This window comes from Eriocheir sinensis, chromosome 18, assembly GCF_024679095.1.
Source record: "Eriocheir sinensis breed Jianghai 21 chromosome 18, ASM2467909v1, whole genome shotgun sequence".
Lineage (NCBI taxonomy): Eukaryota > Metazoa > Arthropoda > Malacostraca > Decapoda > Varunidae > Eriocheir > Eriocheir sinensis.
Window position 1 is genome coordinate 10,625,901 of NC_066526.1, and position 22,515 is coordinate 10,648,415.

The 22,515-nt window shown below is 40.5% G+C and overlaps 1 protein-coding gene and 1 long non-coding RNA gene across 9 annotated transcripts in view; one reads left to right on the plus strand and one right to left on the minus strand.

Moving 5' to 3' along the window:
* The first annotated feature begins 1,451 nt into the window (after nucleotides 1–1,451).
* Nucleotides 1,452–22,365, plus strand: LOC127000293 (RNA-binding protein lark-like). 6 transcript variants are annotated; one of them, XR_007753860.1, is made up of 8 exons: nucleotides 1,452–1,617; nucleotides 5,964–6,015; nucleotides 7,241–7,461; nucleotides 8,145–8,596; nucleotides 9,345–9,422; nucleotides 11,175–11,319; nucleotides 16,801–16,933; nucleotides 19,615–22,365. XR_007753860.1 is itself a non-coding variant. In XM_050863832.1 (6 exons), the coding sequence occupies exons 2-6, from the start codon at nucleotides 5,991–5,993 to the stop codon at nucleotides 9,788–9,790; spliced, it is 819 nt and encodes a 272-aa protein (XP_050719789.1). In that variant the 5' UTR covers nucleotides 1,452–1,617; nucleotides 5,964–5,990; the 3' UTR covers nucleotides 9,791–10,040. The 6 variants fall into 6 exon arrangements, 3 of the variants coding, with proteins under 3 accessions (XP_050719789.1, XP_050719790.1, XP_050719791.1); XR_007753859.1 differs by lacking the exons at nucleotides 16,801–16,933; nucleotides 19,615–22,365 and adding an exon at nucleotides 11,585–11,636; XR_007753861.1 differs by lacking the exons at nucleotides 16,801–16,933; nucleotides 19,615–22,365 and adding an exon at nucleotides 11,585–11,636 and having other exon boundaries at nucleotides 8,145–8,578.
* Nucleotides 21,674–22,515, minus strand: part of LOC127000294 (uncharacterized) — a 36,288-nt gene continuing 35,446 nt past the window's right edge. For all 3 annotated transcript variants that reach the window (XR_007753863.1, XR_007753864.1, XR_007753862.1), the window contains one exon: nucleotides 21,674–22,026. This is a non-coding gene — a long non-coding RNA (uncharacterized LOC127000294). The remainder of the gene's footprint in view (nucleotides 22,027–22,515) is intronic.

The following is a 22,515-nucleotide window of genomic DNA, read 5'->3' on the forward strand; positions in this document are numbered from 1 at the left end:
ACGTATACGCTCACCTATATATAAGCAAGGAAACCAACCAAATCCCTTGCCTCCATGGTTGTCTTGAGTCATGAAGGAAATGAGTTACCTGAACCCAGATACCAAAACCTTGCCTAAACCTGATGCAATGGTTGCGAGTGAGTGTAGGTCAGAATATTTGCTTTGTGATTTATGGTTACAGCTGTGATGGTAGTCAGTTGTATAAGTTAATTACATTCGTTATGCAGAGCTACGGAAAGTCATTGTCCAGGGTAGTGTACGTGCGTGTACGTTGTCTCATCCTTGGTGTGTGTGGCGTTACTGGCGTAGAAAGAAACTGACCAACTGTGAGAAATGCATGCAGCAGGTGAGGCGACGGCAAGGTACTACAATTAAATTAAGGTATAACCATGCAAAGGCAACACGTACTATATCACCTATATATATATATATATATATATATATATATATATATATATATATATATATATATATATATATATATATATATATATATATATATGAATTAACATAAGTATGAGTGCCTTCAAGTGTATTTTCGGTGAAATGAGTCTCCGTAATGCTCTTCTAATGATCAGGGTATTGAGTTGAACACCAAACTTTTATCAGTCATCTAAAATTCAGAAATAAATAGCCTATGGTGACTCCATTCTTCATCGAGGCGCCCGCGACCCCGCGCCCTGTGTGATAAGTTACCAGTGACTATATACTATTACCTGTATAATGAACACGTTTGACAGCAGTTCACATCTGTGCAACACAGTAACCTATCATAAGAGTATATTTTGTTACATATGATACGGGGTATATGCTTTGCTTTAATTTTTGTGAGCCCAAACGAATGGTAGGAATTGAAGTGACTTGGTTGGCAAGTTTTCAGTTTATTTTGGAAAGCGAAACTAATTTTACATGTCGAGTGAATATGAATCAACAGCTTTGGTCTTGATAAAGAGGACCTCTTTATACAGGTGAGGTGTTTTATAAGTGCATGTTGCTAGCTTCCCGCCTGAGCGTGTCCACCTCCCTTAAATGTGCCAGATTCTTTTTATAACAAACACCAATCAGTAGCTATTCACCAACTCAGCCATATATCATTATCCAAATATGTTTTGTAACTTTACCAATTGTAGTCAAACTTGATATTAGGGTATACTATATGATTGAGATAAAGATGCTTCTCATAGGAAATATAGATTTGGCAGCGCTTAAGCTTCCATGAGTTGGGATTGGCGGGCAGCGCTTAAGGATTCTTTCGGCGGCCAAGTACACATATTTGACTTGCCTTTCGTAGGCGTTTGGGGCATTTCCATGGCTAATTTAATGTCTCTAGTGGTAGTGTGACCCTATTTCTGTACCTTGAATTTGACAAACCTCCTCATGAAAACCCGATTAATCTTCTTTTCGTCCTTGGGAAATAGTTGATTTGGGAGATGGAAGCGTCTGAGAACACCATCCGCGGGCTGTGATTGGCGGAGGCCCCGACGGCGCCGGTGACGTCACAGAAGGCAGGCGTCCATCCACCCCTCCTTGACGCGCGGGACGGCCGGCGAGCTGCACGTAGTATTGGAGCAGAGTACGTGTTCTTCACCGCGGCGACCATTTCACACTTAGTAGAAGGTGAGAGCGAGACATCCAGACTCAAAACCACGTGTCTTCCTTAGGCTGGCATTGTCCACGGGCGGAGTATCGGGAAAATGCGGCATTATTTTTCTGTCTTCGGGGTCGGGCGAGTTGCAATGGGCCAAGGACAGTACGTGTTTCCGCCTTAACTCGGGACAAAGGACTTAATGGCGGCGGTTATCGGGGTCTCGAATCGTCATATATTAAGTTATTTTATATGCAGAAGCCGCCATTACAAGGATGATTAAGAAATTCCGCGATTAAAAGTGTAGTGGCAATGGCCGTGAAGGACGCGAAGGAAGCGGCGGCGGTGGTGACGCTTGGGCACGGGGGAGGAGGTCCTGGGGGTGATGGTGATGTTAGGGCGCGGGAAGGTGATGATGGTGATAATGGTGATGCTGAGGCCCTGTGATAGTGATGCTGGGGGCTTGGAAGGAGGTCCTGGGGGTGATGGTGATGGGGCCCGGGGGAGGAGGTCCTAGGGGCGATGGTGATGCTGGGACGCGGGAAGGTGGTGATGGTGATAATGGTGATGGTGAGGCCCTGTGATCGTGATGCTGGAGTCTTGGAAGGAGGGTGATTGTGATGCTGGTGCCCGGGGGAGGAGGTACTGGGGACCGGATATTTCCCCACAGGATCACTAGGACTACCCACGTGGGCCGTTTATGTATTTTTTTTTAACATGCAATTGATCGTTTGTATATTTGGAAAGGTCACCGAGGCGCCTGATTAGCTGTGACATTCAAATTGAATTTACCTATGCTGTCCTTGAGGTCGTGGGGCATAGGAGACGCCCGCCATAACTCATAACTCGTCAATAATATCTCGCCTTAATATTACCCAGTGCTTCCTATTCACCAGTTAATTATCACCGTTTTTAATGATAGGGCAGCTTTATTGCGGGGTCCAGGGTGGGGAGAGGGGAGAAAGGGAAGCTTCTTGATGCATAGATAAAAAAGTAATAAATTGGAACGCGGGAGATGCCTGTGTGGAGCCCCCTTCGCCCTCCCCTTATCTTGTTATGATTCGGCCATCTTGTAATTAGAACTCGGCATTATCTACGTGGGAAACTGATACACTTATTCACCACACCTTGTTATTCAGGGATGAGTGTTTTTGCACCATTCACCTTTGTGTATGGTTGGAATATGCTCGCCTCACCACGCCCAGTTATTCATTTGGTTGTGTATTCGTCATTTGACTCAATATAGTATACTTAAGTTATTCTCCCTGCCTTGTTATTCATGGGAAGTATATTCATCTCCATGTGTGTGACAGGAAGCCTTGTTGTCCTTTGTGGGGGTTATAATGGTTAGAGTATTGGAATTTAAGAATGGAGAGGCCTTGAAATTATATATGTTTACCTTGAAGCTACTACTTACAATGGTGGCTATGTGAGATTGGTCAGTTACTGCATGTGATATTGCCACTCCCTGGTTAGTTTACACCCACCGCCCGTACCACTTGTAGGATTTGTTTTTGCTTTGAATTTGAGCCAGTGGCTTAATTTTATCCATGTCCTTTGCCTTTATTGGGCACTAGATAAAAGAAAAGTATAGTAAGCGAAGTGTACACATTGGTGGTTTGCTGCTTGAAGTGTAGTCTGGGCAAATTATGATGCATGTCAATTGTGGTATAGACATATTTCCATACCACCAGCTCAAGTTAGCCACCCGGCAGCAAAGTTTGGAAAATAACCAGGGGGGTCAAAGGGGGCAAAGCCCCCCTGTTAGCAGGTTGTAAAGTTCGGTTGGAGTAGTTTAAATATACTCCCCCACCCTAATACCCTCTGCAAGCTATTTTGCGGCTGCGGCACCGCCGTGGCCGCCGCCAGAGGAGGCTACGCTTTCGTGAATATTATCCCCTATTTTCAACAATAAATAGTCCTTGAATTGGATTTTGAAAGTATTTCCATGATTGTTGAATGTTTGTAGAAAAGATACCTATATGAAGAGCTAGTTATGTTTCATAAAGTAGGTAATGAAATACTGGCACGGTACTAACACGAATCTCTACCTTGTTGTGTAATATATCATTTATCATCCTACTATGGGTGCAGCATCAAGAAATGTTGGCTAGTGTAGAGTGCTGCCTATAATAGTTGTAAGGGGTCATGCATCCATACTTTTAAGCTACGGTCACTTGCTATTATTAACGCTAGCCTGCCTTTTGTTTTTGCTGGCTTGCCAGCGATACGCGTGGCAGTCTGGTCACACCACATGGAAAGTCCGCTAGCTAGCTAGCTAGCTGATCATATCATAACAACACTAGCCGCTGTGGAGGAAGCACTTCTTGAATTCTCTCTGTCCACAATTACTCTTGCCACCTGTTTTGTAGCCAGTGAGGACTTACAGAAGAAAAGAAAAGTGAAACGAAAGTGGATAAGACCATGGCTGGCAAGTGTGTTCGCTCTTGCTGTACAGGTGACCCGTTGGAAAGTCACCGAGGTCAAATGAGAACTGAATATTATATTTCCATTAAAGAAAAAAAATACATTTGGAAATTTTCTTGTATTGTCGTCTAGCTTTTTTATTACGCATTTAAAGTCCCTCCCCAAAAACGAAATTGAATATTTTTTTGATTGCATGTATGCTGAATAAACGATAGTTTCTTATTACCTTCTATTCAGCTACTGCTATTGCTAGCAGTACATGCCAGTGAAAACGGTCCGTATCGATAGCTCAAAGCAGCTGGTATCAATAGCTTGTGCAGCGCAAATGGCTGGCCGATCAAGCCGTACCGCTGGATCCAGCGATATCAGTAGCTAGTGTGACCGCACCTTTAGTCTCACAAAGCTGCCTACTATGCATCTCAGTGGCTGTGTTATAGTTTACTGTTACAGATTGTGTTCATATGGGGGTCAAACTTATAGTAGGTAAAGTTATTCAGGCCCCTCAATTTTATTAGGTCATTTTCCATAATTTTTTTAGACTTGAATTGACACATCAAACCCTTTGGTCATGTGTTGTATTGAAATAATTCTAAAGTAGCCTATTGGTGCTGTATTAGTTTAGAGCTTTTAAACTAACAACCCGATTTTAATATAACGAATAATAACCGATCACTACTAAGAAAGTAACATTTTGCCACTGACATAAATGGTAACTTATTGACTTAGTGAGGGGCTGAGAAGCAAGAAGGGAAGTGGGGAATGCAGGTACTGTGGTCTTTTATAATAATTTTAACATTTTTATCTAATACATTTTAAGCTAAATACACATGGCAAAGGGGTACTGCTGTATGCTGATTTCTATTTATAATCTCAAGTTTGTGGAAAATTATGTTATTTAGAATAAACTAGACAATAGTGAAACCAGATTAGCAATAATCATTTTTGCATTGGCTCCTGCGGGTCCTTTCCTTGCCGCTGCTCTACTGCACAGGCCATCACCTATCCTTTCCTCTCATATGTTATCTATAGCTAACATGAGAGGATGAGATAGGTGTTGGGACTGTGTGGCAGGGAGGAAATGCAAAAATGATCTCGCTAATCTGGTTTCACTAAAGTTGACTAATAATATCCTGATACATATATTTATATTTCTGTAGGCACTGATGAATTCTTATGGTTAAGTTTAGAAAACTGTCAAATCACCTTTGTCCTCACCTTGCCCACGACAAGTTAAGAATGAGGCGAAATGGTTCTGCCTCGTATTACATTATAAAGAGTAATACTTTTTTCCAAAATATGTACTAGTGTATGTTTCAAGTGCTTTGGGGAACAAGTACAAGTTTATCAAAGTAAAAATCAATGAATTATGAATGCTAGCCTTTGTGATTGTCAGGTGATAGTTGACCTTTTCATGAAAGCTTTTTTGGATGAAAGTATTATTTATCAAGAAAATATGTACTGTTGTAAACTAACTTTTTGGCCCGAGTCTAGAGGTATTTTCTTGTTGGGAGAGATATGGTAAATGTTTAGGCCTGTGATTAATATTATTTAGTTGTCATGATTTTGTTGATTCATACCATGAAGGGGGAAAGTTAATACAATTCTTTGTTTTTGACCTTAGTAGATGGAACATTAAGTTATGATTTACAGAGCTGGAGTCTCCTTTGGTTCAGATTCACTCAGTTTAGCGTATGATGGATATTTAATATCACAGTATGATTGGAAGTAAATTTTTATTAATTTAGTATCCTTGAATTCAGTGATATGAAAACTTATGAGAACTTTGAGTATAAGTTCTGTTAACATAAAATTTGTTGGTTTACTCACCTGTAATAAGACATCTTGACTAAGAATTGTTCCTCCATATTTGGTGGGACTTAATAATAAATGCATTAAAACCCCACATAGGTAAGGTCAGATAATGTTAAATCATTTCCGTGACCATCCCCAGAGTTCGAGTCGTCCTGTCAGCATCAAGATGGCTGGTGGTCACGGAGAAAATAGTAAGAATGAACTACAACTTTAATGTTCCTTATTCTTACCTAACCTTTGAATGGGGCTTTTAATGGTTTCTAAGCATACTTACCTTTAGACTTTGAACATAATGCAAAGTTCTCAGGTAGTTTGATGGACATTGAGCCTGGTTTCTTTTTTATTCTTTTTCTCTTTTCTTTATCCTTGTAGAAATCATTGCATGACCCATCTCAAGCATGTTACCTACTACACTACTTTTAAGTGACTGAAGATACTGTAAGTGCTCATTCATGGGTCAACGCTTGGAAAAATGTCATTGGGTGTTGAATAATGTTAAGTTGTAGCTACATATTATCAAATGGGTATGATGATGGCTCCTGTGCTTTTGTTTGTAGGCCTGCCAATACAACCAGTTTGCATCAGTCATAGATTAGATTTTTAGGTGTGTGTGCCAAGAGCTTTTATCTAATTCAGTTTTGAAGGAGCATTTACTACTTCTGCTTGGGATTTTGAGTTCTTTTTTTCACCTTCATTCATACTTTCCCTTATTTTAATTACTTACTCCAGAGGTGTGGTGATGGTTTGTTCGTGATGCTCCTTACCCTTTCTGCTGAGCAGATCAGTTAAAATGCTGGAAATTATTTCCATTTTGGTTGTCTGCAACATTCCTTGTGAGGGAATTCTTTAAGCTTATAATACTAAATTTACCTAGTTTGATAGCACTCGACATACCTGAACTTAGAGGATGTCGGCCATTCTTTGAGGAAATAAATCTTTCATGATAATTACTGCCAATTTGCATAGGGGAATGGAATTCCAAAGGAGTTCCTGTCTGCTTGAAGGATTGATTTTAAAAAGAGACGGGGTGATTGTGTTTTCTGAAAGGTTAATTTTGGGTTACATATATTCTCTCAAAGGTTATACATCCCTCCTCATCTAGTATGTAAATTACCTTTAACAAATTCCCCAAATCCAAGGCCAGTTAAACTCCTTCAGTATAAATTTAAAGTCCAAGTGACTGATGGCTATCGGAGGACCCTCTGGGTTGATATATCCCTGACAGTGGCTTTCAAGTTTATCACTTGCTGTGCATGGGGAACTTTGAGATTCAGTTATAAGTGCATGTCCTTTGGTGTTGGTGGATGGTTGTTACATGAATTATATTATAAGCCATTGCTTGAGAAAGGATTGAGTAATATTCTTTAGACAAGTTTTGCAGGAACTATTTTACTGACAGATTCTCTTTCCTTTCAGTCTCGATTATGCCTCCCAAGACAAAGATATTTGTCGGCAAATTGCCACCAACATGTAAAGATTTTGAACTGCGGAAGCTATTTGAGAGGTACGGAGAAGTGACAGAATGCTCCATTCTGGGCAACTATGCCTTTGTTCACATGAAGACAGAAGACCAGGCTGCCACTGCCATCAGGAACCTCAACAACTGGGACATGAATGGCTTCAAGATCAGTGTTGAGGTAAGGAAGATTTCTTGTCTATAAGAATAGATATACATATATATATATATATATATATATATATATATATATATATATATATATATATATATATATATATATATATATATATATATATATATATATATATATATAATATATATATATATATATATATATATATATATATATATATATATATATATATATATATATATATATATATATATATATATATATATATATATATATATATATATATATATATATATATATATATATATATATATATATATATATATATATATATATATATATATATATATATATATATATATATATATATATATATATATATATATATATATATATATATATATATATATATATATATATATATATATATATATATATATATATATATATATATATATATATATAACTTTTCCTGATCTTACATTTTTTAAATGATTTAGAGAGTATGCCTTTGTTTAGAGCAAGGGGCAACACTCACTTGTTAACTCATTAGGCATTGTTTTTATTCCATTTTTGTTTTACTGTCACTTATGTTTGTCATGCATGCCTGTTCATCAAGGGGACTTTTTTGGGGGTTATCATTTTTTATTTTCCCTGGATGGCCTTTCATGGATCTAATAATAATAATGATAATATTTGTCATATTAATTTTACTTTCTTGTTTTCAGCAATCCACTGGAGAAAAGCGTGCCGGCGGCATGGGAGGCATGGGGCGAGGTGGCATGGGAGGTGGATTCCGTGGGCGCGGTGGCCCCATGAGAGGCCGAGGCATGGGCCGGCCAGGCCCATATGACCGCCGTCCACCAATGGGTGACCGCTATGGCCCCCCTCCCCCTGGGCCCCCACCAGCACCACCCATGAGGAATGGATATTACGAGGACTATGAGCGACGTGATCGCCGTCCTCTTCCCCCAGCTGGAGCCCTGGACCGACGGCCTCCCCCCCCAATGCCCCGGGAGCCTGCGTATAGGGACCCCTATGACCGCTATGACTCTTACGACCGCATGCCCCCTCCCCCCATGGGCAGGCGCACCCCACCCCCCATGGACCGCAGACCACCCCCTATGGGATACGACCGCAGGGACGACCCCTACGGAGACATGTATGGACCCAGGCCAGAGTATGTTCCCTCCTTACCACCCTTCCTCAAACCCCCTTTTGATGCACATCATAAGGATTTTGGGTATTAACAGTCATAAATTTTGGAGATAATTTTTGGTATAAGCTGTCAAGAGTTTGTGAAGTTAAATGTCATGGGTGTAACCTTGAACATGCTTGCCTGATGCATGATAACCTTTGGCTTTAATGGAGGGATTTAATGTTTGGAGGATTGAGGGGATTTCAGCATGTCACCAGCTGCCAAAGTCATCTTTTAAAACATCTTATATTGAATTACATACCTGGGGTTTTCTAATTGTTTTCACATACCATGATTATTTTGGCCTCCATTCCTTTGATATCCTGGTGTCTGGCATGGCTTTTGTATTTGTGGCGATGGATTTAAGTGAAGTGGTGCAGATTTAGTTAGTGAAGTGAGAAGTTGCAAAGGGAATTAATGTGAGAATAGTTTTTAATCGGAAAAGCCGAGTTCAGTGGTGGGAATATATTATACTTTTTTGCTTTGCTTTGGTGTAATGCATTTGAAGTTGTGTCAAAATTGGAGCATTGGTGGGGTTTCAGGGCTACTGTTTTGGGTGCAGGGAGTTTCTTTTAAAAATATCCAATGTAATTTGGATTAATAGAATTGATGACATGTTTGGTAGCTATCCATTTTAAGCTGTACTTGAGAAGAATTTTGAAGCTATGAGCAGGATAAACTTAACATTACTTTGTGTATTTTTGTTTATTGATTGCTGTTATTGTTTCAGGCGTGACATGTACGGAGGTGGGCGGGACATGTTCCCTCCACGCGGCAGGTCTCCACCGCGCCGCAGTCCTCCGCGCCGGTAAGTACCAAGTGACTCTGTCCTGTTAGTCTTTGCTCTGAATTATATGTAAATACTTTGCTATACTTAATTCCATTTTGTGTGTTGCAGTGCTTAATGTTAAGGTGTCAAAGTAATCGTTTGTTTTGCATTGTCGTTCAGTAAATCGAATGGTAACTTTTGCGATCTCATTTATTACGTACAGATAAATGTAAAGCAGTAACTTTTAAGTCATTTTCGGATTAATGTGTGCGAGTGTTATAATAATTTGTTTATTATTTTTTTTACTCTTGACAGATTATTTTGAGCCCGCAAGTGATTTCTATATTTTCATGTTCTCTTGTAGCTACCCCGGTCCTCCCCGTGACATGCCCCCCCGACGCTTTTAGATGCGAAGTAGAGAGAGGCTGACAGCGACATGTGCATGCACCGATAATCAGATCTTGGTGGCATACCCATTCTGAAAAACAAAACTCACAATGGATGATTCCTTCTTAGGAATAGACGAAGGAAGATTTTTTTTAATTCATTATTGCGTAACTTCATTGAACAAAGCTGAATTAAGTTCTCAACAATACAGTCGATATTGTCTACTTTTAAGTGTACTGCGTACCAATAAATCTAATTTTTAAGGATTTCCTCATTGTTCTTTCACTTTGTTCCTTGCGATCTAAAACAATAAAGATTATAACCACCACCCCAAACCGAACACCAAGAACTCTGATTAAAGAGCCAAATCAAAAGTAAGGAGCAGTCCAGCGACAGGTATCCAGGTAAGAATCAGTATTCACGTGAGGCGACCTTTTAGTTGTCACTTGCTTCAGTATCCTTGCCTCATCCGTTTGTAGTCCACTGTAGGATATAGACATACCATGGGCCAGATGCTGTTCGACTCACTACTACCCCTACTGTTCACAAGCATCATAAGCGACCAGACTTGTGACAACGGTGCAGTGACCGCGTGCTAGAGGCCCAAGGCAGCGCTGGCCGGAGACATCTCTTGCAGGTGGAGCGAGTGAGCATGAACGAGATGTGAATCAAGTGCTCACGTGCCCGGGCTTGCTCTTGGACTCGCTCACTCGGCTGACATTCGTCTTACAGTGCGGTTGGTAGGTTAGCTGTTTAATGGGCAAGTAAGGGAGGCGGTGCCCTAACCATCGTTTGTTGACTCTTGCATGTCCTACCTCACATATAGGTTATACTCCTAGGATAAGGACCAGTCTCAGTGACTTGAGTATGCCCTTCTGTGAGTACATCCAAAGCTTTACACATAATCCATCGCCTCATTGAAATACCCACTTTTACTATCTTAAGAATACATTGCATCACTCGTCTTCTCCCTGGCAAGATTTACCGACTGCGAACCTGTCTTCCTACTTAAGCAAAGCATTGCCTAGCTTAATGACAGTGCGGTGGTAATTTCAACGCCTGAATATACTCTTCATGTACTCACTTGTACATCTTGTGCTTGCATTATGTCTTAAGTCGTATCTGTCAAATACGTAATAAGTTAATTTAGAAAACAACTTGTTTGGAGTATGTTCTTGTTACTTTTAGTTTAAATCGTCCTGTAAAACGAAAATTGCTTTTCGAATGTTTCTCTTGATATAATGAATATACTAAACGTTTTGAGTAAATGTCCCTTCCTCTAAAGCTAAAGCTTCCCTAGTCTCGCGATTACCCTTACCGACTACTTGAGGATCTTGCGACTTTTCAGAAACAAGTTCCTGTGTTTTGCCGATTCATCCAACTAATCTTTGCCTTTTCATCTAGGTTCACCTGGGAGATGGAGGGTCCTGACACTTGATCCTCTTAAGAGGACAACAGGTTTAGGCCTTTGCTGAGACGAGCTTGGCTGCATTAACGACGACTTGCTGTATCTATCACCAAGATTTAAGATACCAGGACACACACTTGGGTACGTCTTCATGACAAACTTATTGAAGGTGTGAATTTTAGCAGAATACTAACGCTTGTTTTTTATGAATCATGGGAAAAAAAGTATTATTTTTATTTCGCACTGGTGTTTTTATTTTGCACTGGGTATTGTTGATCCTGTTTTTCATAATTCTTTTTATTTATTTTTTCTGTATATTACTCCTGAGTAGCAAGGGGTTTCTTTTGGGCATGTAATTCATACCAGTCATGACTTAGTCATTAATTGAATTCATTTTGTTTTGCAGTGGAGCAGCACAACACTGGTGGCATTATTCAATAAACTTTTTCTAAGTGGCACTTGTTTTTTGAATGCCTTGGTTTTGTTGTAGTTTGCATGTGGGGGCTGTAAGAGAAAGAGAATATTTGGGTTGCATGAACTTTTTCTTTGGAAATGTGTGTTTGCCTAACTGAACAAAAGTATTACTGTTGAACTCTATTTTAGAATACAGTATGTTTTTTTTTATATTTATTTATTTATTTTTTTTCAAAGATATTAAAAAGACCAACACCAGGCTGGTTTTAGGAGCACTGCAGAATGTATTGTTGATGTGGGATGGTGGTATCCTGAGTGTTTCTAATCACCTTCCAGATTGTAAAGTTTTCTGTGGAAGGTACTATTTCATGGACTGAGGAAGCTGTTGAAAAGGTGGTTTCAATAGTGTCACCGACAAGTCAAACGGGATCTTACAAACGCAATCGGACCCATACATGCTCAAATGTGTGCCAAAAGGCAAACTCTTTTCATCCGCCAATCAGCGAGTAGTAACCGCAGCACACAGCAATCAGTTCCCGTAGTAATGTATTTTGAAGAATAAAATATAGAATATAATGCTCATTGAGACCCAGAAAGTTGATATTGTATAAAGAAATCCAATTTCTTGTCATTTCACATTAAAAAGAACCTGAAAATGACAAGGCAAAGGAAAGAAGGGAAAATGCGTTTTCTGATGACATTTTGCATCTTTTTGACCGCTAGGCAGTGTTGTGCGACTTTCGTGGCCGTGACTTTAATCCCGGAGCAGAGCTATTTTTTTCATATGTTGGTGCATTTCTTGCATCATCTCTTTAACCCTTTCCTTTCTAAACCCTCGCAGTGAGCACTATCGTAACTTGCCAGTGGTGCTAAACTCGCTGCGAGCTCCAGTCGCACTCAAATTTCGCACGTATGAGAGTGTTCCAACACTTTCTCACCCTACAGCATTACCAATTCAGTGGGTTTTCCACAAAATTTGGTGGAAAATCATATCAGCCTAGCGCGTAAGATCTACGGATGAGCAACTGGTGGATGTTGACCAATATAGCGACATTTTTGCATAGCTTCACCTATCACATGACTGATATTTTGACCAAATAGTTGTAAATTTTGCAGTTGCCAATACTGCCCTGCCAGCACCCCATCATCAAGAGATCTACTCAGTAGTTGCCTTAGGGCTGACTGTCGCACACATATAAACATACGTCTTCACAGGCAACACCCCTGAACGTGCCTGTATGTTCACAGGAGAGGTTTACATTACCAAATCTTGTTTTTTTTTTTTTTTTTTTTTTTTTTTTTTTTTTTAGTTGTGATGAATTGTTTTCAAGATAGAGGTTAAAAGAACGAGCACTAGCGTCACTTGGTGGTGGTGCTAAAAGCTCGCTGTGAGTGCCAGTTGCACTCACAGCAAAAAAAAACCCCTGAACATGCCTGTATGTTCACAGGAGAGGCTTACATAACCATATCATAGATCTTGGCCTTCTCTTTCCAATGGTGTTTTTGTTTTGTAGCTGTGATGATTAGTTTTAGAGATACTGAGGTTAAAAGAGATCCCCATCCCCTCCTGGGGTGCCTGAGCGCACCTGGGGGCAATTTTTTTTTTTACGTCGTTGCCTGTTGCGCCGGTAGGCATATTCCTGGTGGGGCCTGATGGTCAGCCCAAGGCTTCTTCCAGGTGGGGCCTGATGGTCGGCCCAGCCCGTTCTGGCGCAGGCGAGTGTTTATAGTGGCGCCATCTTGCATTGGCTCATGCTGCCCCCTGGAACTCGTTCTTGATTCGCTTGGACGGCTTCCTCTAGAGTCCGGGTTGATGGGTGGTCTTCAGGACAGCATGTGGGTAGTTTTAAGCCACTCGGCGGTGACTGAAAAATCCGAGTGGTAGCATGGGGATTCGAACCCGTGTCGTCCATCACGCGGTGAATGTGGGCCCAATACGCTACCAGTTCAGCCACCGCCTACCCAAAGTCTCGTTGCAAGCACTTAGCAAGGAAAGGGTTAACATAATCATGTGCAGGCGAGGAAATATATTTTTGCAATATTATAGTTGATATCAAGCTAAAACAGAGAAAATTAGAGTTGGCTCAGAACTCGTACATGCAAACTGTAAACATAACTTGCCACGGAGAAATCGTCTGCCTCTGGATGCGGCGCATATACAAAGGATTAAAGGGGGCGACTAAGGGTATTTTTTTGACAAATATATTTAAAATTGGACAAATACGTTTTTTTCGCTCAGCATGGCCGGGATAACCAAAATTGCCTTGTGGTGAGGTTTGTTTTCGTAAAATTAAAGCCCCTCACCCCTGGAAGCCATATTTAAATGGCCTGCGCTATTGCGTTATAGCCTGACTCGTGCGCCAACATACGCTGTATCATTCAGTGCTTGTATGTACGTAAAATTTGCATTAGAATATTTTTTTTCTTTGTAAATTTTGTCATCTGTCATTCCTCTCGTGCCGGATCGCAGGGAGGGTGTGAGTTGAGGAGAGGAGTGTGGCGGAGCCAGTCCCTACCCAGACAACAACGGGGAAGGGCAGGCAACCTGTTTGTACTCCAGCCAAATAAAGGTCTTTAGAAATGACGTACAAATGCAAGTTGAGTAGCAAGAGAGCCATCAACATGAAGAAGGCTTATCGAACAAGATGGAGCGGCCAAGACCAGGAAGGGAACAGTTTCGGAGCTTATGAAGCGTGTCGATCCTGCCACGCTCACCCGCCGCTCATCACCACCGCCACCTGCTCCATCACCAGCTGATTTGCCACTCCCTACACCAAGTACCTCATCACACCCTTCTCCACCACCACCTGCTTCATCACCACCTACTCCACCACCACCTACATCACCACCAGCTGCAGAATCATTGCCACATGAAACATCACTGCAGCTCCAACAACAAATTCTGCACAGAGGTGTTCAGTTGAACCCTCCTCCTCCTGATACAAGCGAAACTTTCATCACCGTGTCGCTTTCCCAGCTACAGACACTCATCGCGAGACAGAAATGCCCAGTACGGTCGTGCAGGAATACCTTGACGGTAACCTCTTCTACAATGGTGGCACCTTCTGAAACCCTCACCTGCGAGTAATACTTTTTTTATAGAGGGGGACCAGATGCCTTAGCATTCTCCTGTAAGTCAACAAGGAATACACAATCATATGTGAAAATTTCATGCCAATCAGATAAATACAAATGGCAAGACATGAACAAAAGGAAAAAAAATCTTTAGGAGCCAATATCTCTGAAAGTAGTTTTTTACAATTCAAAAAATTTCACAAAATCAGGAAAAAGTCTGTCCGACTTTTGTTTGGTACCAATGTATGTATGAAATTTCAAAAATGTAAAAAGAAAACGGGACACAAAGTAGAGAAAATTGTAAGTGAAACAAAATTTCAAATTTTTTTGCTTGAAGACATAAATATGAAATGTAGATATGTGATCAAAGTTTCTATGTTTTTTTTTTCACAGCGATTAACTGAAAAATAGTGAAAAAAAAAAAAAATTACACTTTATTTGAGTCTCCCCTATACTTCACTCAAATTTCATGAAATTCACAGAATGTCATATATTTACAGAAACAAATAACATACTAAGATTTCAAAGCTATTGGACGTACCATATGGGCAGGAGGATCCCCCCCTTAGTCGCCCCCTTAAGCACAGGTGATCTTTTGTCTTCCTATTGGAACAAATCGTCGAATTCCTCCATCTTCCTACTTCCGACAGTGTGCACTCTTGAGTACTTGGGTCTGAAGAGTGATGTACACGAGTTATTCCCGGGCGGTGGCGCCTGTCGTCTGGCAGCAGGGCTGTAACTTGTTTTAAGTAGAAACGCTGTGTTGTAAGCTATCGTTTGACTTGTTGGTGACACTACTGAAAACGCTTCAAGTTCCAAGACTAGGGCTGTAGCCCATTGTAAGGGAAGGGACCTGGTTGCCATAGCCTCTTGCCTCGAGCTCCAGGCACCTGCCCTCTGTGAACTTGGATAGTCTTTTACTTCATACTTTCTCTTTATTTTCATTCCATTTCTTGCCCAATAAACTGAATACTAACACATCACTCAGTATTGTTCCTTTTATCAAGTTATGACTTACATGATGTTTATCAATACATTTACCACCAGTTGTACATAATATGGCTGTCATCCATTTTGCATTAGTTATACAGTAAGATGAAGTTGCATGTTACCTTGATATCCTTACAAAAAGTATTTTGTGGCTCAGGTTATTCCTCTCACTAAGAAAGTTTATACAAAGTGAATATAAAGTGAATAATTGTACCGTAGTAAAGTAGGGTTTACATCAATAGAGTGTTGGGTTACACTAGGGGACTACAAGAGGTCAGGTGACCTACACATGGCAGCTCCTGAGAGTGGGTTATTCATCATATTTACCTTCCCCATCCATAAATATATATAGTCTCCATTTAAAGCATTCAGCCTTGTTTGCTTTAATACATACCTGCTCAATTTGTCCCACTCGTTAACCCCCTTGCTCGTGAACCAGGCCTTCTCTGTTTCCTTCCTCAAAATGAATTTATCCATTGCTATGTGTACTTACATATGTTTTGATATCAGTCCTTCATCTAAACTCCCCTTATTAATTAATTCCTTAAGTTGATTTAAGAAAAAATCAATCCTGTGTCATCCATGTCTCCCAAGAGTGTAAGTTAATTTTTCTTAGTCTTTGTATGGCAAGTTTCTAAGGCCTTTGGTCATTTTGGTCATCATGCTGATATGAGAGAATTTAATATGGTGAGAAAGTGATGGATTTGTAATCTAGCATAGTGATCGATTGTGTATGGTCACTTGAGCGTTCAAGTTAATTAAAAGGTGGCTGTAGGTGTGTGATTGGTTTTGTTTATCACTTCAAACAATTGTTTCGTGTTCAGTGGAGAAAGTAAAGGGAGCGGTTATGGGCTTGTGTTCCCTGCTTCATGTTTTCATTGACCTCAGTTATTGCCAGCAGTCATGAGTGATGGTTATGTTAGCATATATGCCACTATTAGGTAGAAACATTTATTTGTACTGGTGGTGATTACAGTAGAAACAGATCTTTTAGGTTAGGAATGGTAAGGGGATATTTCATTCTAGCTACCTGTTCCTGTGCCTTTAAACAATAATTTTAGCTCTAACTCTGCCTATCAGTCAGTTGTCTTTACGTACTCCTGAAGGCATATGAATGCCTCACTGAAAAGTAACTTGTCACAGGTTTATGAACTAAATGGGCTGAGAGAGAAGCAGCCACATGGAATACTCATGTCCACCACGGCAGCAGCCGGTGGGTTCTACAACAGCAATGGATGTGTGATGACAGATTTCAGTTGCTACTTCTTGGTCCATGGTATGTGCTAATGCTAATTAACCCTTAGACTAGGGATGTAGTGAATAAAAAAAAATATGTATTCAAATATGAATACTTCAAATTTCAACGAATACGAATTTGTATACACTGAAATGGTTTTAATTCGAATACAGATACGAATACTTCTGAAAGTATTCATGAATACTTTCATGATGCTTTTCATTGAAAAATACCTTCTTGACGTAACTGGGTATAGTACTGTTCTAAAGTAAATGAGCTCATGAACCCGTACTTTACATGATGCCCAGTTGGCTAGAGTTGTAAGAAACAATGTCTGTTATTTCTGATTATAAGTTCTGAAGTATTCCTCAGATTATTTGCAGAATACGAATACTTTTCCCCTGTATTCGAATACGAATGAGAATACTTTGATTTCTATCAATAATTATTCAAATACGAATACCAATACCCCCAAAAAAGGTATTTGAATGTATTTGATTTCGAATTCCGAATACAAATACAGTAAACCCTCAATATAACGGACCCGCTTATAACGGATTTCGGATATAAAGGACAAGGTCAGACTGACCGAGAATAGTTTTTGAACCATCCACTTCCGGGAACTACAATAGCTTCTGCTAGCCGCCTGACCCTCATCCCTTTATCTGTTTCGGTCACTGCAGTCATTTTCATCCCACCTAATGAAATATTTTCCTCTTTGTGGTCTCCATTTAAATGAACGTATTTATGCCACAAGAAAGTCTTATGCATCAATCCATGACGTAAATGTAATGGAAAATAGCAGTGTATGTGAGTGTCGGTACTGACACAAATCGTAAATTTATTCGGCAAGCGGTGTGGGGCGAGGAAATACGCAGCGTGGGACAGGACATGGAGGCAGCGAGCATGGTCCAATTCGTGGGCTGGTGTTGTGAGAAATACCTCCTTGCAGAAATAAGTCACTCTGCTGTCCATCACGCATGCGCACTGTGGGAACACACGTCTGGAAAAATATTAATTTGCCTGGTTTTGTTCTAGTTTGTCCACTTGTGATCTTTGTGAGCGGTGAGTGAAATGTAGAAACGGCAAGCAAGTTGAACATCTTTCTTTGTGAGTTATTTTTGGGTGCAGCTGCGGGCTGTGATGGGTGTAACACAAGCATTAAAAAGTCAATCATTTAATACCTTGATAGAAACAGTTAACAGATTATTTCCTAACACCCCAAAAACTAACCCCCCCAAAAGTTTTGTCTGCCAGTGTGAGATTGGCGCACTCATTAAATTATACCCATACCCGTAACAATGTGCGCCCCCCCACCCCCACAGGGCTCTGCCAGCCTGGCAGCCTCAGTGCCTTGCAGTCCATCACCAACTGTGCTATGCAGCTATACAGACAATGTGCAGACAACATACACAGTAAAAATTATATATATATATATATATATATATATATATATATATATATATATATATATATATATCTATATATATATATATATATATATATATATATATATACATATATATATATATATACCTCCGTTTATTGGTTCGTTGGTATTATTATTATTTTTTTTCACCGCTTATAACGGACTTTCGGCATTAATGGATTAAGGTCCCCCACAATTAGTCTGTTATATCGAGGGTTTACTGTACTTCATCCCTGCCTTAGACAGTGGTGGAACTATATATAGACAGTCCAAAGTTCAGTCAGTCCGTTTTGTATGGCAGAAATATAACAACACTTCCAGACTGCAGTAGAATCTATATATAGACGATAGTTAAAACATCTATTATGCAGCGTAACTATATTTATGCTACGGTCCTAAGGTTAGCAGTGACTATATATAGACGATTCATTTTGGGGGGAGCTACTCTTCAAATACTGCTGCTGTCTTAGGGTTCAGGACAGTCTAGTTTTTATGTACACCCAATCAAGTTTGCTTCCTTTAAAATCAAGACAGAGAGTTAATACTTTAGATTTGCAGATGCAGTCTTGCTAGGTGAGAAAGTAATGTAAAATAATCATTTGTCAGCACAACAAATCTTTTTTGGGAACAGTAGACTTGAGAGCAGAGCAATACACTTGTCTAGGGGAAGCAGATAATGCAATCCAGGCCATTTACATAGATTTACATTTACATTTACATTGAAAGAGAATAGATGGCCAGAGTGATTTGGCTTAACATGAGTAGCAGCCTGCCACTCCCTGAAGAGAAGGTGAACAAGCCGTGCATCCTGCCAGTCTTGACATGGTTTAGGAATTTGGCTCCTCACAAAAGATCTAGAGAGAATGATTAGCATTTAAAAAGGAATAGAGATAAAAAAGTGTAGGAAATTTTGAGGTAGAATAAGTTTGCTTTTCTGCATTATTAAGGGCCTAGTGGTGTAATGATTAGCATGCCTACATACAGATATGTGGGCCTGGGTTCGAATCCCGGCCTGGGCAGTCTGGTTGTAGCCCATGCAGCTGTTCACCCTCCCTTTCTGCCTGGCTGATAAATGGGTACCTGGGGAAACCTTTGGATGGTAAACTGGATGTCACACTGCCCATGTGCCCCAGGGTGATGGGTTTTTCATCACCACAGGCTCACAGGCTAATGCAATGGAGGCCATGGACAGCTATAACGTATGCCCCCAACATAACCTTTACCTTTTCTGCATTGTACAGTGCATAGGATTTGATAGACAAACTCACTATAAGGAGGTGTCTTTCCACAGAGGGAAATTCATGAGCAAGATGGAGTTGGAGAACACTGCTGCTGCGAGTTGGCTCTGCAAGAATTACCGCGGGTAGTCGGGTAGTAGTGGTGGTAGTGTTTGTAGCAGCAGTAGTTAGTTAATACTTCATGTGTTGGGCAGTTTGGACTCCTCCTTTAATAAGAAACTTCCTTATACCTGCTGAATACTTTCTCTGTTAAAGTACTTACATATCAAGCTTATTACTACGTGTATGCTTGAATGTATTGCTTCCAACAGTTGTCACCTTCTTACCAGTGTCACAGGACTGGTATTTGAACACTACGAAACCAGTATAAACAAAACCCAATACATTAAGGTTTGAGGGAAAATAATGTTTAGTACTTTCAATTTCAAATAAGAATTACAGGAGGTCATGCCTATGTATTGTCTGTCTTGATTGGATGAAGTGACACCCAACCATGGTGCTGGAATCCTTCACTTTACTCCAGACGTCACATGGGGAACAATTCAGTTGCTCGTGGCTTGCTGCATTTTGTTTTTTTAATATTTTTAATGTTTTTGCCTATAGTGCCGGTAGGCTTTCTTGGTAGGGCCTGATGGTGCAGGCCAGTGTTTATAGTGGCACCATCTTGCTTGGCTCATTCTGCCCCCTGGAGTTCATCTTTGATCCTCTCTCTTAGAGAGAGAATCTAGGGTCTGGGTTGATAGGTAGTCTTCAGGACAGATATGGGTAGTCTTAGGCCACTCGATGGTGGCTAAAAATCCCAGCTTGTGACCCTGGGCGGGACCCGAACCCGCGTCCTCCTGGACGCAGAGCCTACATGCCAACCACTCGGCCACCTCCTCCCCAGTAATATTGATAACTTGAACATCTGGAAACTACCAGGCAAGCTGCAAGTGACAGATGTTCCTGCTTTGATATGTAAAGTGAAGTGAGGAGTTCCAGTGCTGTGATTGGCTTCCATCTCTGCCAATTGATAAAACTGTGTGGACATGACCTTTTGTGGTTCTTAAAGGGGAACTGTGTAAGGAAAGGACAGCACTGTGTTATGTTCCCTTTGCCAGAGCACAGGAAAAGTATTTTTTTTTTTTTTTTTAAAATCTGGAAGACAGAATAACATAATACTTCATGCAGATAATTTTAATGGAAATATAGCAGAGAAGAAAGCATCATTTAGCTTGTATGTCTTGCAAAAAGAAGCTGTTGTAGGCAGACCCTGGTGACTCTTTATTCATGCTGTCCTTTTATTGAGCTGGTTCAAAGATGACCAAAAACAGGCTTCCAGTGATACGTGATCCATACTAATTTATTAATTGAGCACATGTATTGATAATTTCAGAATAATTGTTGGCATGTAACATCCCAATACCAGCCACTGTCCATTAGGGAAGGGCAGCCACTGTTGTTTATTACATTATTAAGAACACTGCCGTGGACACAGTTGCAGGCTACCAAATTAGCAGCCGTGTCCTCGGGCTGACTGTAGGAAGGCTGTTTGCCATATCATGTAAATCCTCTCCTGCCAGTGTTCTGATTGAGTAAAATTCATTGGCTACTCTCGTCAACTGGATTGCGTCTTGAGATATTACATGCCAACATTTATTCAAAATTTATTGACAAACAAATCTGACGGTTAAAACGTGTTGAGTTAGTAATAATTATGGATTAGATATCAGTGGAGCCTTGATTTTACTCATCTATTCATCGGCTTGGGGAAGACAGTGAGGAGAAACTGAAGTTGCCAGGATTTACCTACAGTGGGTTAGTTACGCAAACAGTACAAGCTGAGTGACACTTCTCTGATATGCCCTCGTAAGAAATTTGAATAAAATACAATGCTCATGCCTCACAGCTCTTTGAGAAGCAAAGGAGAGGTATTGTTTTTTCCATCTACTCCAGCCAGAGGCACAGTGCTGTCCTACACTTACACAAAGTTTGTTAAGAGTCTCATTGGCATACACTAAGTAGTAGCAGTAGTAGGAGAGAGAAGGGAGACATTCTGGACACCCAAGTTCCCCCTCCCCCTGCCATAGCTTTCATCACTCCCCCAACTGTTGATGTAAATAATACAGAAAATCTACTCATTAACTTTTATTTATTAGATTACAGAGTTGATTTGGTTATCTGCTCCTTGGTACAGCTCCTGAAGACTTGAGGCCACCTACTCCAGTATTGTGTTTGCGCTACATCTCGTATTAGCAGTAGCTGTGAACTTGGTCCTCGTCAGCTGTCTGTGGAACACTGGACTGGGTGACACCAATCCAGGTTGACCCCAGCAGTTGAGTCTCTTGAGTTCATAGCTACCACTGTTACCAGACCCAGCACCATCACAGTACTGTAGTAAGTGGTCATTTGTCCACTTGCATTCTTTTTGTCTCCATGTCCAGTAGGCTGTCCAGTGTGTTGTGTAGATTGTCCTTGGAAAGTTCCTGTATGGGAGGAGAAAGGAGTACAGAAGCATATAGACATTTTGGTATGCTCTCTCTCTCTCTCTCTCTCTCTCTGTGTGTGTGGATGTTGACATATCCCCACAGCTACATAGTCCCCCCAGCCACATAAATAAGTCCCCCTCCTCTCCCTGCCTCTCAACTATACATATCAGTCGCCTTTCTGCCCTTCACTGCTCTCTCCCTCACCTCTCTCTTACTACTTAAACTCAATAAATTCCTCTTTTCTCCCCTAAACTAAATCTTAATTGTTGTGGTCTAACTCTGTATGGCTTTGCAAACTTATCTGTTCAAGACTCAAAAATAAAAATGAATGGTAAAGTGCTGTTTACTGTATATACCTAATTGAAGACAAGTGTTTATATAGACTTAGGAAGGTCATTATAAGGCTGTCTAATATGTGGGGTAAAGATATTTTTGCGTGGGAGAGGAAAGGAGAACTGAAGGTGATATTCTCTTTAACTGTTGAAA